Here is a 16,029-nt window from a genome sequence, read left to right as displayed (position 1 = left end):
TAACCTGCGTTCAGATGTAACCACTGCCTTGGCCTCGGGGGTGTCTGTGCACACCTTGCACTCCTTTATTTCTGTGGTTGTGCTGTATCCATGTGGATCAGCTTAACATGTGAAATATACCCTGCACCGAAATGCACTTTATTCCATTCCCTTTCTTAAGAGAATAAAAAACCTTGTAATGCTGCTTTTGCCAGGGGTACTCTGATGTTGATGACTGATGATTGCGGCTTATTCCTGCTTTTTATCCCAAGCTTTTCCTCTTCTGCTATTAAATGTGACCCTCTTGTTTTCATTTGGTGCCTTTGTGTGCTGTGGGAAACAACACTGTGTTGATTTTTATCAGCTGTTGCTTGTTTTTATTCCTTGTACAGAGCACTTTCAAAGGGAAGGCAGTGAATACACGTCCTCTTATTTTCTATCTGCCCTTTCAGATTCAGCTTTCTGTGCGCTTTCCTGGCGTGAATGAGCGAGGAGCGGTCCCGCACCCTGGGTGCAGACTGCTGCCTTTGTTTAGCAGCAGGATAAGTCCCAGACGGACTCTCTGCGTGGCTGTGGGCCAGCGCTGGTGCCCTGCGAGGGGACAGAGCTCTCTGCAGGGGGCCACAGGGCTCTGCTGCGCTGGGCAATTTCCTGAACCAGATGCCCAGTTGCCGGTAGCAATAGAATGAGGGTTAATGGCTTTAAATTGAAAGAGGGAAGATTTAGACTAGATATAAGGAAGAAATTTTTTTTACAATGAGGGTGGGGAGACACTGGCCCAGGTCCCTGGAAACATTCAAGGTCAGGTTGGACGGGGCTCTGAGCAACCTGATCTAGTTGGAGATGTCCCTGCTCATTGCAGGGTGGTTGGACTAGATGACCTTTAAAGTTCCCTTCCAACCCAAACCATTCTATGATTGTGCACGTTAACAAAATTCAGATTAAGTTCAAACAAGTTTGAAACAAAAATGCACCTACTGCAGAAACCCTTAATTTGGTACTGATATTTTTATCTGTTTTCACCTCTTCTGGATTTTTCTTTTTACATCGTGAGTCTCAACTTGAGAAACTGGTGATGTTCCTAGTCCTCACAATAATAAAAAAAGCTGATGTTAGTGTTTCAGTGCGACTGTTCCATTTCTGTACTGATACCCTGCAAGCCAGTTTTAACAGTATGTGTGAAGTTTAAAGGCTTTTCAATTTCAAAATAGCTTTTTAGTAGGTTTTTCATTTTCCTGCGTTATCCTTTCAATAGCCTATAACTCTTGCATCAGGTAAATGCATGTTAAAATGCTTCCTTTGGTGCAGAGCAAATACAGAGGAAGTAAAAGGTTTGTAGTGCAGTGGAAATGGCATTAATTCTTCGGTCCTCCTTTGTATAAGAAGCACGGGGAGAAGTAACTGCTGGAGGGTAAGTGGGGATAAAAAAGATGTCTTTTGTTTAATTTAAGAGCTTAAGGTGTTGATGCGTATACTTCCGACCGCTTGGTACAGGGGGGGTGATGTGGCAGGACTGGCAAAGGAGGGTGGATGTCTACTGGGGCTATTTACCTCAGGAATAGGAAGAGATTATAGAATCATGGAATGGTTTGGGTTGGAAGGGACCTTAAAGATCATCCAGTTCCCACCCCCTGCCCTGGGCAGGGACACCTCCCACCAGCCCCAAGGTTGCTCCAAGCCCCATCCAACCTGGCCTTGAGCACCTCCAGGGATGGGGCAGCCACAGCTTCTCTGGGCAACCTGGGCCAGGGGCTCACCACCCTCACAGCAAACAGTTTCTTCCTAATCTCTCATCTAAATTTCCCCTCTATTCATTTTAAAGCTGTTCCCCCTCATCCTATTGCTATGCTCCTTCAAAAGCTGATATTGAGGAGTAGGTTTGTTAGTCAAACTGTCTGAAGAAAGAGATATATCTTCAATCACAGTTGGGGTAATTTCCTTTATTGATGAGAAAGTGGAATCCTCGGGAAGGGGATGAGAAATAGAGGTGCCCTGAGGACAGAGCCTCCAAAGGCTTGGTGTTGACTACAGGCTCTGGGGTACATTCACTGATGGGGACCAAAATGTCAAGGTGTTGTCCTGTAGGAGGTGAAGGTTTCTGTGCATCGGCACTGGCCCCAGATGGAGCAGGCAGTGAAACAAAATGGTGTGTCCACAACACGTGGGAGTGCTGGAGCATAACGGTGTCCTGTAGTTAGACAACAAATAGAAAATTAAACCAGCGGAGAATTGCAAAATTAGCATAAGGTGCAGAAGAAGTGGATGCGATTGCTTAGAGAATGGTGTTTCTCTGTATTTCTGAGCCTTGGAAAAAAACTTCATTAAAGATAACAGAGATGGGAAAGGGGAATGCAAATGGTTATTGATTTGTGTTGCGCTGTGGCAATGTTTCGGGCTGGCTTCAAGCTCACGGAGCATTTACTGCTCACTCACGCTGACCAGCACTGAGTTGAAGCTTGAAGGCACTGTCGCCTCTTGTACTAGAGGACGGGGAGTTGCTAGGGCACATCTATAGTCAGGGAATTTGGGGGTACGTCATATTTTTTTGGTATGTTTTGGTGACATCCCAATTAAAATTGGCTCACTCAGCCTGGCAGTGCATGAATCCAATTTTCCCGATACGTTCACTTAAGCAACCATCTGAAAACGTCCTCAGCCCACGGCCAACACGACTTTGTTCAGCCTTTGAGCTGCTGAGCAGATCACTGTCGTTGGTCAGTAATATGTTTATTTTAAGAGTTATTTGTAGCCTCAATGAAATGCGTATGTTTGCTTTTGTGACTGTCCTGTTGGCAGGTGTTGGTTTTGTTGATTTGCTTTCGTTTTAAATCGAACGTACTTTATTCCTGAGTTTTTATGAACCTGATCTGAGAAGCATTGCATAATCCATTTTAAATAATATTTTAAAGACATCCTGTTCTTACTAATTTTAAAGGCAGCTCTGGGGTTTGTTGGTTTGGGTTTTTTTTTGAGTTTGCCTCGTTTTCTAGCAACTGGCTAATTTTGAAAGCTTCCCTTTGGGCTCAAAAAGCCGGGCAGTTTTTCAAGTAACGAGGTATTTGGCATAAGTTGTGGTGGCTGCTGGCTCGGTGAAGCCCTGGCTCTCTGCCTGTACCCCCCCACCTCGTCTGTACCACCCCTCCCAAGGTGGGACGCAGCCCTGGACATGCTGACAGCAACGTGCCCTGCGTTCCTGCCAGGCACCCATCTCCTGCGCATCCCTCCGTGGGGCAAGCAGAGCTCCTGTCGCACATCCAATTCCTCTGGTGCGGTGGTTTTGGCAGCCTTGGCGCGAAGGGTTAGGAGGAAAGATCTCACCCGTAGCTTGGAGAAGGTGTGGGCAAGGCTGGGTCTTTGCTCTTGGAAGTTCAAGTTTCTTTTTTATCTTAGAGCAGCTGGAAAAAAAAAAAAAAAAATAATTGTTTCAGCTGTGTGTGAGCCAGATCTGGTGGGGGCAGGTTTGAGCAGTGTTTATCTCCATCTCATGAGGCACCAGTGTTTGTATTCAGAGAGGGGTTTGATTCATATTATGGTGAGAAATGGTTGGGTATTTTCCTGCAGTGGTTCTCTCTTTAAAAAAGAAACAAAAAAAAACCCCACAAAACAACACACAAACAAACACAAAAAAACCACCAAAAAACAACCCAAAACAAAAAAACCCCAATCAAACAAAAATAACCACCAAAAAAATCCCCAAACAGCAAACCACACATACAGATTTCCCTTTAAAAATACTTCCATGAGATTGTTCCAGCAGCTTCACAGAAGCTTGAACTGGAAAATGGCCAGGTCATGGCCAGGGTATCTGGTGGGGTTTGTGGCTGGAGTATGTATGATCATAGAATCGTTAGGGTTGGAAGGGACCTTAAAGATCATCTAGTTCCAACCCCCCTGCCATGGGCAGGGACATCTCCCACTCGATCAGGTTGCTCAGAGCCCCATCCAGCCTGGCCTAAAAACTTCCAGGGATGGGGCTTCCACCATCTCTCTGGGCAACCAGTGTCTCACCACCCTCATGGTGAAGAACTTCTTCCTAATGTCCAGTCTGAATCGTCCAATCTCTGGTTTTAATCCATTCCCTCTAGTCCTACCATTACCTGACATCCTAAAAAGTCCCTCACCGGCTTTTTTGTAGGCCCCCTTAAGATACTGGTAGGCCACTATAAGGTCTCCTCGGAGCCTTCTTTTCTGCAGACTGAACAACCCCAACTCTCTCAGTCTGTCCTCATAGAAGAGGTGCTCCAGCCCTCTGATCATCCTCGTGGCCCTTCTCTGTACACGTTCCAGCATGTCCATATCTTTTTTGTAGTAGGGGCTTCAGAATTGGATGCAGTATTCGAGGTGGGGTCTCACGAGAGTGGAGTAGAGGGGGAGAATCACCTCCCTCAACCTGCTGGCCATGCTTCTCCTGATACAGACCAGGATACGATTGGCTTTCCAGTCCCGGCCTCCTCTCCTGTGCCAGCACTGCTGGCAATTGGAAAATGCTCATTGCTGTCTCCTCACTGGCCCACTGACCTTCTCTGGGGTTCCCCTGAAGCCTTTTTAGAATAAAAGGTTTTTGTAAGTGCAAGGATCACCATGGATGCAGTATGCCAAAATTACTCCTCTCTCTTTACCTAGAAGGAAGTCACTCACCACATCCACTGCTGCAGCACACAGCCAGGTCAGACTTACAGGAGATGCAGAATATGGGTGATCTGCAGGTCACCTGTGATGCTCTTGGACACCAGAGCGGCGTTGTAGACAACAGCTAGGAAATCTTTCTGTTACACCGTCCTGGCCAATCACTCTTCAAACTGGTGCTCCCCAGGGCTTTGCCTTTTCCCTATGTTATTTTTCTTTGCAAAGCTGACCCACCAGTGGAGGAGGAGTTGGAGGTGGCATGAGGGCAGCAGATGAACTGCTGCTGATCCGTTGCTGCAGGCTCCTTCTGTGGCTTTTGTCTCTTCAGACCAGTTGCATGCTGCAGTTTTCTGATAGACTGGAATTAAATGATTCATGAAGGATGACAAGAGGAGATGCACGCAGATGAGCAAACAACTTGGTTACATGGAGTCAGTAAGAAGGTTTTTCCGCCAGTTCTTTCCCTCTCTGAAGAATGGCTCAAAACTGATTTATAAAAACATCCTTTCCTCTGTGTCCCAACGCAGATGTAATACATCCTCATTCAGTAGTTGCGTGATTGTAATTCTCCCCATAATGGACCTGTTTGGCTCCTGCCTCACACTTCTGTTATGTGGTAACGCTCCTACGCTTGTAATCTATGAGGCTCTAAGGCATCTAGTCGGGAAAACATAAATGAAATGTCTTAGGGGGAAAAAAAAATGTGAAAAGATGCTGTGCAACCTCAACGGTTTCAAGTGGGGAGTTTATGCTGATTTAGATGTGATGCAGGAATGCCACTAATCCCGCTGCCGGGACTGCCTCTTCCATCAAGTAAAGTAGCCATGAGTCAAACATGCATTATGCTTCACCCAGAAGTAAAAAACCCGCCCAAATACAAAACACCTGCACCAACACAAACTCCATTACAACTAAATAGCTTTAATACTTCTTTTTTTCCCCTTATCTCTCCATTTATTTCCAGCAAATGGCAACTTTTACAGAAAAACATCAGTGCTCAGAAATAGACTCACAAAATGAACCCAGTCCCTAATTTTCACACAGCTGTCTGCCTTTCTTTATGCGTAGTAGTAAATGACAGAAGTGTTGCGAGTTGTACGTATATACAACTGTTGATAGATTCCCTCTGGAAACTTTTATCCTTGAAAATTAATCCAGTTGGAGAAAGGGGCACGAGAAGGGACAGTAAAATACCCTGTAGACTTATTGTCTTTGCAGACCAAAGTGAGTTGCCCTGGAGGTGGGTTTCTAGGCTCATGCTTGCTTTCTTTTGAGGGTAAGAGCTTTCCTTTGGTAAAGTGGCTGGTTTGGGAATTTTCTTTCTGGCTGCTGGAGGTGTGGTAGGTTCACGGGCTCAGAGAGATGGCTCTGCCGTGGATCCACCTTTTCTTCCCACAGTTGGATGCTTCTGATGGTGGAGCAGAATGAAGGCTGTTCCTCCAAGTCACCAAGTGTTTCCTCATAACGCTAATAACCAGGTGGAATATGGAAGTTATTGAAAGACCTGGTATTTAATTACTGTATCTTTAGGTTGTACCCAGTGCCAGCCTCCATCCCTTTCTAGCAGCGAGGGAAACAGGTGGAAGTCTGGCGTCTCTACCTCTTCTACGTTTTTGGGCTGTGCTTTAGCATAGCTTGAAAAATGTTTTTCCAAGAATGTGGCTTCATTTGTAAGGTTCAAGCGTGCAGCATGCACCTCTTAAAGAGAAGGAGACGCTAATGGAAGTGCTGCCACAGGCATCGCTGTGATGACGCTAACTGAGGTCTCTCTAATCAATCACGCTGAAACCTCGTGCAGTGGCACTTGTACAGCTTGGTGCGAATCACATGCATTTATTTATTAAGAGCAGAATTCAAGAATAATGTAATAAGGAAGCAGAATGGATATTAATTATAAAAGCTTGTTATCTATTCCTCTTCCAACCAAAAATAAATAATCAGAATAATGTTCCTTTTTTTGAGAGAGAAAAATAGTGATGAGCTGGCTTTCTGTTTCTGTTCTTTTTCCTCAATCAGCCTTAAAAACTGATGCACTGAATGAGAAAATAAATAGGAAACTGAAAACATCTTTCTACCCAATCTGAAATAACATTTGGTTTGTGCATATGTAAGGAGAAAATAGGCATACAGTAAACAAATGCAATTATTTTCTGATAAATGGAGTTATTGCAAAGTAATGAGTCAAAAAATAGAAAAAGGAGAGATTTCTTTGAGCCTGTAGAATACCCCTCAGATGGAAACTTGGCATCTTTTGTTCTTGAAGCATTGCTAATATTGCAAGATTTCCCGTGCTTTTACATAGGTGTGATAAGCAATGGCCATGCGTGTCCCACTGCTGCAGCAGCACAGCCGAAAACACTTGGTTTGTGGATATAATCCTCCTCCAAACAGAAATGGTCAAAACAAGGGTAAATTTGTTAAAGTTTTGGAATCGGATGGTGAAAAATAGGTGGAAGTGAGAGGATGCTGCCCTGTGCCAAGGAGGCTTGGGGGTAGGTAGCATCGCGTGGAGGATGCTTACCCCAGGGTTGATGGTGAGTTGTGGCTCTGGAGAGTGGAGGAGCCAGGGGAGGCGAGGTGCAGGGCAGGCAGCCCTCGGGGGAAGCCTCGGGTGGTGGGACCCAGGGAAAAGGGGGAGCGAGCAAAAGGCAACATGCATGGACAGATTTAAAGGTTGGTAACGCAGATAACTGGGACCATCTAGACTGTTCAGCTTGCCTCCAGCAACTCCACTGGTAATGTAATTGGAGAAGCCGCCAGAAAAACAGGCAAGTCATCTATAGTTATTTTATTATTGGATTCTAACCTCGTCAAAGTCTCTGCCACCAGAACTTCATTGGAGGAATAGCATGACACAATAGCATTGAAGATGCGTGACACTGCGTTATTGATTTCTCGTGTCTTTTATAGTAGCCCGTAGAGTGCTAGGGCTTGCTGTGCTGGTCAAAGGATAAAAAACTGCTGAAAACAAGGAGAGGAGTGAGGCTGGTCCTGAGAGTAAGAGTGAAGGGATGGGGCAGGCAGAAGACTGATGCGCAAGATTAAAGGCAACAAGACTGATTTTGAGCAGTGACCTATGGGAATGTCATTGACTTCCTTCAGAAAAGTGCATTCTTCTGATATGGAGTTTTACCAAAGAAACCAAAGTATTAATGTGATCTGTTTTCTCCAGATCTGATACTGGAAAGTTTTCTGTGTTCTTTGGCCTGTGCAATACTGAGATAATTAAATACGCAAGAAAGAGAAACACGCTTGTGTGTGTGCACACATAGAATCATAGAATGGTTTAGGTTGGAAGGGACCTTAAAGATGTTAAAGATCATCCAGTGCCACCCCCTGCCCTGGGCAGGGACACCTCCCACCACACCAGATTGCTCCAAGCCCCGTCCAACCTGGCCTTGAACCCCTCCAGGGATGGGGCAGCCACAGCTTCTCTGGGCAACCTGGGCCAGGGGCTCACCACCCTCACAGCAAACAATTTCTTCCTGAGATCTCATCTAAATCTCCCCTCTTTCAGTTTGAAGCCATTACCCCTTGTCCTATGGCTCCCCTCCCTGATCCAGAGTCCCTCCCCATCTTTCCTGGAGCCCCTTGAGGGACTGGAAGGAGCTCCAAGGTCTCCCTGGAGCCTTCTCTTCTCCAGGCTGAACCCCCCCAACTCTCTCAGCCTGTCCTCACAGCAGAGGGGCTCCAGCCCTCCCAGCATCTCCGGGGCCTCCTCTGGCCCTGCTCCAATGGGTCCACACACATACACACACACTGCTACCCTGTTTGATTGGGCTGTCCACAACACTGAAAATACCAGTGCCCAAGGAAACACTAAATTAAATCCATCTGATCGATGCAGGCAATATACTGGTCATATACTGCTGCCGTGAGGTTTCTCGGCTGGCTGGCTGTGGGGACCTGCTGGACGGCTTGTGAACACAGGGCGAGGTGTGGTGCCAAGAGGAGCTGCGCAGCACAGCAGCCCGGCAGATTTAAGTCTACATCTGTACTTGCTGCACTGTGGTAAAGTAATAAAATTGCCTTCAATATGCAGTACCTATCATAGATAACTTTATCTAAACATTTCATAAAGAGCAATTTTATGAATCGCCTCTTTAGTAGCTCTTCTAAGAAGAGAACAATCAAGCAAACTGTGCGTGGTAGACTTTCATGGCAAGGATCTAAATATATACGGTCTTATATATTGGTTGGTATTTCTTTCTCAGTAATCCATGTGTATTCTTTACATAGTTAGGATCTTTTGATTTGTACATGTCTCTTGCCTCTTTTGTTAGTACTCTCATAAACAATGATACCATCCAAAAATAATATTTAAGGAAGCTTTTGATCGCACAATAGCTCAATGGATTTGGAATGGGACAAAAATTAAGCTAATTACATTAGGAAGAGCACAGTTACTTGAAATTTTCAAATGCCTTTTCATTGTATCACCTCTACCGGATTTCATAGGCCTGACAGACATAGAAGGTAACGTTAATCCCCATTTTCAGATGTAAAAGTTGCTGTAGAAAATTTTCCTATGATTTTTGAGTGCTTCCTTGATGTTATTTGCAGAAGTACTGAACTTCGGTTGAGCAATTCCAATTTGTTCGTATTTGACGTTAAACTGTGGACGCAGATTAAGCAGCTCCCTTGGCATTGGTGTCATCGGTGCAACTATTTGTCGCAATACTCCATTCTAGAGTAGATTTTCTTTTTCTTATGGTGTTTCTGTTTTGTTTTTTTTTTTTTTTTTTAAACTCTGCAAGAGTCTTCCTGAAATAATGTGGCCATCTGGGAAGGTTTCCTTGTTTTTGTTCCGAGGAGGCTTTCTATGTCATCCTGTCTTTTGTTTCGTGTAGAGCATCTAAATTAGTAAAAGTGACTGATTTTTATTTGTCCTTCCCTTCCGAGGCAGATGTGTCCCTCTCTGTCCTGCTCAAACATGCACACACACGTACAAACACGCGGTTATCTCCTGGACCTTGAAAGAAAAGAGTTTGCATCCATAGCAAAATGTACATGCTTGAAGCACATCTCATTTTCTGTATTATTCTCCAGGATAAGTCACTGGTTTTGCTTTATAAAAAGAAATAAGAGCTCCAAAGGCTAGTAACGGAGATAATGAATGCACTGTTGCCATGCCCCTATTCCAGGTGATTTACCATGGCTTTTCTGGCTCTCCACTTTTATAATAGGCATGCAGTGAAAATCCGAGAAACTCAGAGCAGATTATTATGAAATTCCTTTCTTTATGTTTCCTTTCTTGTTTTATTGCGGTAGTAACAATGTGTGTAGCAAACACATTTGCAAACTGAACAGAAGCCGGGTGCAATAGTCACACATCTGAACTTTTGTTACTTCCAACCAGGAGTTATTCAAGATGTGTATTGAAGGTGTGCTGGGGAAGGAAGGTTTAAGGCACCGTGCTGCAGCATCTGACTCCGTATCGTCTGCAAAAGCAAAGTTGTGGCAAGTCTGTGTATGGGAAGTGTCTAGTCATGTGTAAACACGTATAATCTGTGTATGTGAATAGCTGTATGTAAATACGCACTTGAACACATATACTTGTATGTGTACGGATTGTGTGTGTATATATATATATCTGTGTGTACTGGCAAGGTACATTTTTTGCCAGTAAGTAGTGCTTACAAGTGTCACATTTTAGACCACATTTAATGTGGGAAAGGAAAAATGTTGGAAAATTGATGTCCAGATGCTGGAGGAATAGCTCGAGACCTGTTACCTCACCGATTTACCTAATGGAAGCAAGAAACTGAGTTTAGAGACTGAGTATTTTTATCATAGAATCGTAGAATTGTCTCGGTTGGAAGGGACCTTTCAGATCATCGAGTCCAACCATTAACCTAACACTGACAAACCCACCACTAACCCATGTCCCTCAGCACCACGTCTGCCCGGCTTTTAAATACCTCCAGGGATGGTGCCTCAACCCCTTCCCCCGGGCAGCCTGTTCCAATGCTTCATAACCCTTTCTTATTTTGTCACGTTTGCGAGGTGCAGCATTGCCTTTGAAGGACTTGGCGTAGAAACTTCTGGATTTTGTTATACCACTCTCCAGTGCCCCATAATTAAAGTTTCCTCTTTTGGCTCCAGTCCTGATGTTACATTTCAACTTTTTCCTTCAGCAATAAAACTGGATGTCCAGCTGCCTACAGGAGCTCACTGTTACTTGAAGGCAAACCGGCTTTTAACATGTAAATGTAGTCATTTACATTTCTATAGTGTATAAGCAATGTTTTATGAGTAGCCATATGATAGAGCGGTTTGGCTTTTGGTTTCGCTGCATCTGGTTGGTCTTAATTGTGGTCAGTGCTTGTCGTAAACCCAACCTTTCCGTGAACTCTGTGGGAGTTTTGCTGAAGTAAGGAATAGGGTTGTATTTGGGAGTGGGAAAAAAAAAAGTCTGTGAGGCTTAGTCTGATCTGTAACGTATTTAGTGGCGTCTAAAAGGTAGATGAGGTCTCTGTCTTCATGAATTAATGAGCAGCCAGAGGATGCATATTCTCCAATGTGCAATAACGTCTTCATTTTCTTATTGGAGTCTTGCTTTGAGATGAAGACAGCCTGCTAAGCAGCCTTATGAAATGCCTGAACTCGGTTATTTTACTGCTTGCACCAAGCTTTTGTTGGTTTTCCACTGAAATTCCAGATTTCTCAGGGGTGGCCGGAAAGCAACGTGAGAGGTGTTTTCATGGGTGTCCGCGAATGGGCTGCCTCTCGCCATCCTGCTGGCCTCAACACGCTATAGCAGCTCAGACTCTTAGCCATCTTGGGTAAGCTTAGTTAGTGTTGAAAAGTGGCTTGTTTTGCAAGATGATCAATTCTTAATCTAAGTGAATAACTTTCTTTGTGACTAATAAATTAAATAAATTATGCCTTTTTCCATGCAGTACAGTGGGGTTCGTAAATACTGTGAGCAGTTATTTGGCAGTTTCACTTGATTACCTCTCTCACTTTGTTTTTAATAATCCTTGTAAGAGTGGGGAATTCAGTCACTTTTAATAATGTGACAAAAAAAATAGCGATGGCAGGCGCATTTCATGCTGCTGAGCTACACGCTGCTGTCCTTCCCAGCTGCCCGTGGCATCAACCGGAGCAGGCATCTGATGCAGTCAGGGAAAGTCCCTTCCCGTGATGCTGCTCTGGATTAATTAATTACCTGGATAAGGACAACAGTGCTTTTACAGTCGAATACCTACTTTCCTCTTGGTTTCTACTGGCTCCGTTCTGTTTTGCGTCCCATTACTGTCCTTCCTGGGCAGAGGGTCTGTCTGTGCTTGTGGGGAGATTGAGTTCTTCTAAGGGTTATGCAAGTAGGAATTGAATTAGAGCTGCTAACGTTATCAGATTCTGGCAAAGACATCCCATGTTAGCACTCTGCTCGCACAGATTTCAGGGGACTTGGACCAGTCCATCAGGATTCCTGACCAGCACATCAGGATTCCTGAGTACATGAATCTTTCCTTTTGGGCTGTTTGTGGGGTCTCCTTCCTACCCCCTTACCCAGCTTAGGTGCGTTTAAACAGGAGTTCTCCATCTGGGAACACAGAATGAACCAAACTGTGGAAAAAAATATGAACGAGCCATAAACGCAGACAGACATTCTGTGGTTTCTGCTGCATAGTAACCACGGTGGATGTAGAAAAGCCGAAGTATTTTGTCAATTTTTATTTTTTTTTTTATAAGCTGCTGCTTAACCAAATCTTAGTATCGTTAAAAAAACCTTAAAACTTCCTTGCAATAGGAGTCATGTTTGTCTTCAGTAATGCCAAATTTATATTAAAAATCAAAATACCAAATATAATTGAGGCTCCCAGAGGATTTTTGCTGCTGCCAGGGCAGGGTGCAGCTGTGTCCTGTCCAGATGTGACCTGATGCATTAAATCAGAGCAGCCCACTGTGAACCAGGAGGCAGAAGTGACCTTCAGCAAGGCACAGGGTGCAGTTCCTTGGGTGGTGCTAACTCCAAGAGATCAATTTTTAGCAATCAAGACAGCACAGGAAGGGCTTTGGTGTAATTGTATCTGAATTGTATTTATATAGACACTAATAGCGCCTGAATTTTTGGTTTGGTTTTTTTTTTTATTTATTTTTTAAAAAAAATATCTTTGGAATCAATAACAGTCTCCAAAACACGTCTTTTGAGGCACATTGCGATGGATAAGCCAAGTGCTGCTTCCGCTGAGTGGAGAAGGAGGAGGAGGATGGTTGACAAGGGCTTCCTCAAGCCCTGATCCTTTGTGCTGCTCTGATCTACAGCAGACACTGTAAATGCAGATGGCCTTGGCAGGTCACAAAATTTGCATTCCTGAGGATGTTTTGCAGAAACTCTGGAACAATTAGTGAAGTAAATAGAGAATATTCAGATACTCCTTCCAGGGACTGTACTTTTTGCACTGCTCAGAGATGCTTTGACCTTCTAGTTTATTACAAGTCAGGAAAAGTCAATATTTCTTCACTTGCCAAGTTGGAGGAATTTTAATGAGTTATTGAGTCAAATAGTTAATCCTCCAATAACAGATTTTTTTTCCCTTTCTGATTTACAGTGATAAAAACAAAGGCTTAACAGGGACCAGGAAAAATGAGGTTTTGTAGGAACTTTTGCTTCTCTTTGTGCGTATGCTTTAACCCCTTGATCACTAGTAGATGAAATGTAGCTTCAACACTGGGGCATTTCGTATTGGCAGAAGATGCTGGGCAGGCAGGGGCTGTGTCGTTGTTAGCAAAGAATTTAGCGTGATGAAAAGGTATTGATAGATAGAGGCAGCTAGTGCTGATGCTCCTCACATCTCCATTACGTGTCACGAGAGGGGTCTTTGGGTGAGACCTGATCTGCTCTCCTGGGCTGGACACTTCAGTTACGTGAAAAACCTTTGAAGGGCAGAGCCCTGGGGGCATTCTGGAGGATGTTGTGGTGCTGCCGTCACTGCAGGGTTTGTCCTGTTGGATGCTGGAGCAGGTCTGGGGCAGTGCTTCCACTTGAGCTTCCTCTGAAAGGCGCACACCGAAGCCTTGCCAAGAGCCAAACCTACATGTGGTAAATGCAAGGATTTGCTTCAAAACCGCCTTTGCTGGTCCAGGGGGAGTCACTGGTGTGGGCGCAGCCGGAGGCTGCTGTTGGAGGGCTGCGCCAGGCTGGCAGCGGGCTGTGCACTACAAAATGTTTATTCCTGCCTTAATTGCGCCTTTTGCAGCATCCCTTTGTAATTCTCAACTTTGTGTGCTCCAGTTAGCATAGAATAATCTAATTTCATGAAGCTCTCTTCATAGAGCAATAATTACCGTTACGCTCAGGGTAGTGGCTTGTTTGGAAGTCCCCTGTCCTGTATGACAAGAACGTTCTGCTGTAAGCCTTTAAGCGAGGAAACTTCAGAGGCAGGAAGTGTTGTAGCACAAGGGCAACTTCTTCAGCCTTTTCATAGTATCAAACAGCAGATCATACAGTAATGTTCAGAATATTATATCCAATGAATTCTTAAAAGTGGTAGAAAGTTATTTTTCATTATATATAGTTATTCAGAGCGTATGGATATATGCTGATGGTCACTTTCACAGCAAGAAGCATCTTCCTGTAATACTGCCTTTACTTCAGTGATAAGTCTTTCTTGGGGGTTATTTTCTCAAAAGCTCTCAGCGATCGTCTGCCTGAGCTTTCACTGAAACCCATGTGAATGTTCTGCTGCTGGCTCACGGGGTGGAAGTTAACGTGGACACCGGTACAGAACTCAAGTGCCGCCACTTAGGGCACTTTGCTGCCTGAAACCAAGCTCCTCGTGGGTTTTGTGGCTGGAGGAGCGAAGGTTTTCAGAATTGCTTTCTGAACGTAACTCATGGCCAAATTTGGGAACTGAAATACTCTCACCGGATTTTATTCTAGGGTATAGTTTCACAAAGGGCTAAAAGAACCAACGGCCCCATGTCCATCACTTTTCAGTAAAGCCCCTTTCAGCACACGCTTAACGTTGTGATGAGCGAGAGCTGGAGGTCCGGGCGCATAGACGTGAAGATGCTCTCCAAACTGCAGCTGTGCTGCTGTCAATGGGGCGTGCTTTTTCGCTCAGAGAGCTTGTAGCTCCTGCTCCCGTTAACTGTTGTGCTACGGCATCAGGCGAGCGTGCTCTGTTAGGCGAATATTGCTCACGCTGATGTTTTCTGCTCTTCCCAGTGCTTTACGGGCAGGATGGCCTGCATGCGTCCTGTGAGAAGAAGTACTGCGGCCGGGGGAGTAAGTGTGTCGTGAACAAGGACACCAACCAGCCCGAATGCAGATGCGTAGAAGATTGCAAGTCCAACTACATGCCCGTGTGTGGATCTGATGGCAAATTTTATGAAAATCACTGTCAACTGCATCGAGCCTCTTGTCTGCAGAGGAAGAAAATCTACATCATCCACAGCAAGGACTGTTTCTTCAAAGGTAGGGCATCATTAAAAAATAAATACTTCTGTAGAACTTCCATCACTCGTCTTACCGTAATCTTGATAAATGGCCAAATGGTATGTTTTATTTCTAAGAGATAAATTTTTCAAGGATGATTTATTCTGGGACACTATAGAACATAACACAATGTTTTATGCAGCTGTTAAGGCCCTGAGTGTCGTCACCACCCAAAATGTAATCAAACTGGGAACTGGTAAATTATTAACATCTCTGCATGCTTTGTGTGCGTTGTGGTTGTGCTGCTCAGTACAAACAACTTCCAGTGTGATAACTTTTTACAATCTAATTCATTAGGTAAGGTTTTGAACAAGACAAAAGGCGTTAAGAAAAAGTATATGGGGTTACAAAAAGTTTGTTGCAAAAATGAGAAACAAAAAGTTACTTACGCAAATGGCATGGGCAAAGGAAAGGAGCCGTTTAGACGAAATAAGAGGAGTGGGAAGTGTACTGCCGGAAGAGATTTAAATAATTTTAAAGATGCTTCTGGTTACCAGTAGGATGCACGCATCTTTGGCTGTTTTACTGGTTCAATAGCAAGTTTCATTATCGTCATTGCACCATATCACCAAAGGGATGGAGTCCTGTGTCTTTTCCATTAATATTTTGTATGCCATGTCCCATCCTGTCACAAATCAAGTGAGGCTGAAGTGGCAGGAGTGTGTGATAAAATGTCAGGGAGTGGAAGAACTAAATTATTTTGCTTCTAATGAGAGGTCTTCTAAAGGCCTCGCTAGAGTATATCTTGAAAACTCATTGTCAGGTATGACTTCATATACTTATGGAAGGATTCCAGTGGGTTCTTGCAAATATATCCAGTGACATTTACGTGATCAAATATGAAAATAATTCCTTTATCTTCAGCTCACTGGGCACTTGAGCCCCTGAGGAGCTTGGCTGCGTGCAGATCTATCCATGACAGGTTCTTGTTTACTAACACGTGTGAATGCATGATGCTGGAAGAACCTATTTAAGAA

General features: G+C 44.3%; 1 protein-coding gene across 9 annotated transcripts in view; it reads left to right on the top strand.

Moving 5' to 3' along the window:
* Window positions 1-16,029, top strand: part of FSTL4 (follistatin like 4) — a 243,570-nt gene that overhangs the window by 65,302 nt on the left and 162,239 nt on the right. For all 9 annotated transcript variants that reach the window (XM_074604096.1, XM_074604093.1, XM_074604095.1 and 6 more), the window contains one exon: window positions 14,783-15,031. In XM_074604096.1, coding sequence (XP_074460197.1) covers window positions 14,783-15,031 — 249 coding nt within the window. The remainder of the gene's footprint in view (window positions 1-14,782; window positions 15,032-16,029) is intronic.

Source organism: Larus michahellis, chromosome 11 (genome assembly GCF_964199755.1).
Source record: "Larus michahellis chromosome 11, bLarMic1.1, whole genome shotgun sequence".
Taxonomy (NCBI): Eukaryota; Metazoa; Chordata; class Aves; order Charadriiformes; family Laridae; genus Larus; species Larus michahellis.
Note: the sequence above shows the minus strand (reverse complement) of the source record. Positions and strands in the feature narration are given on the sequence as shown.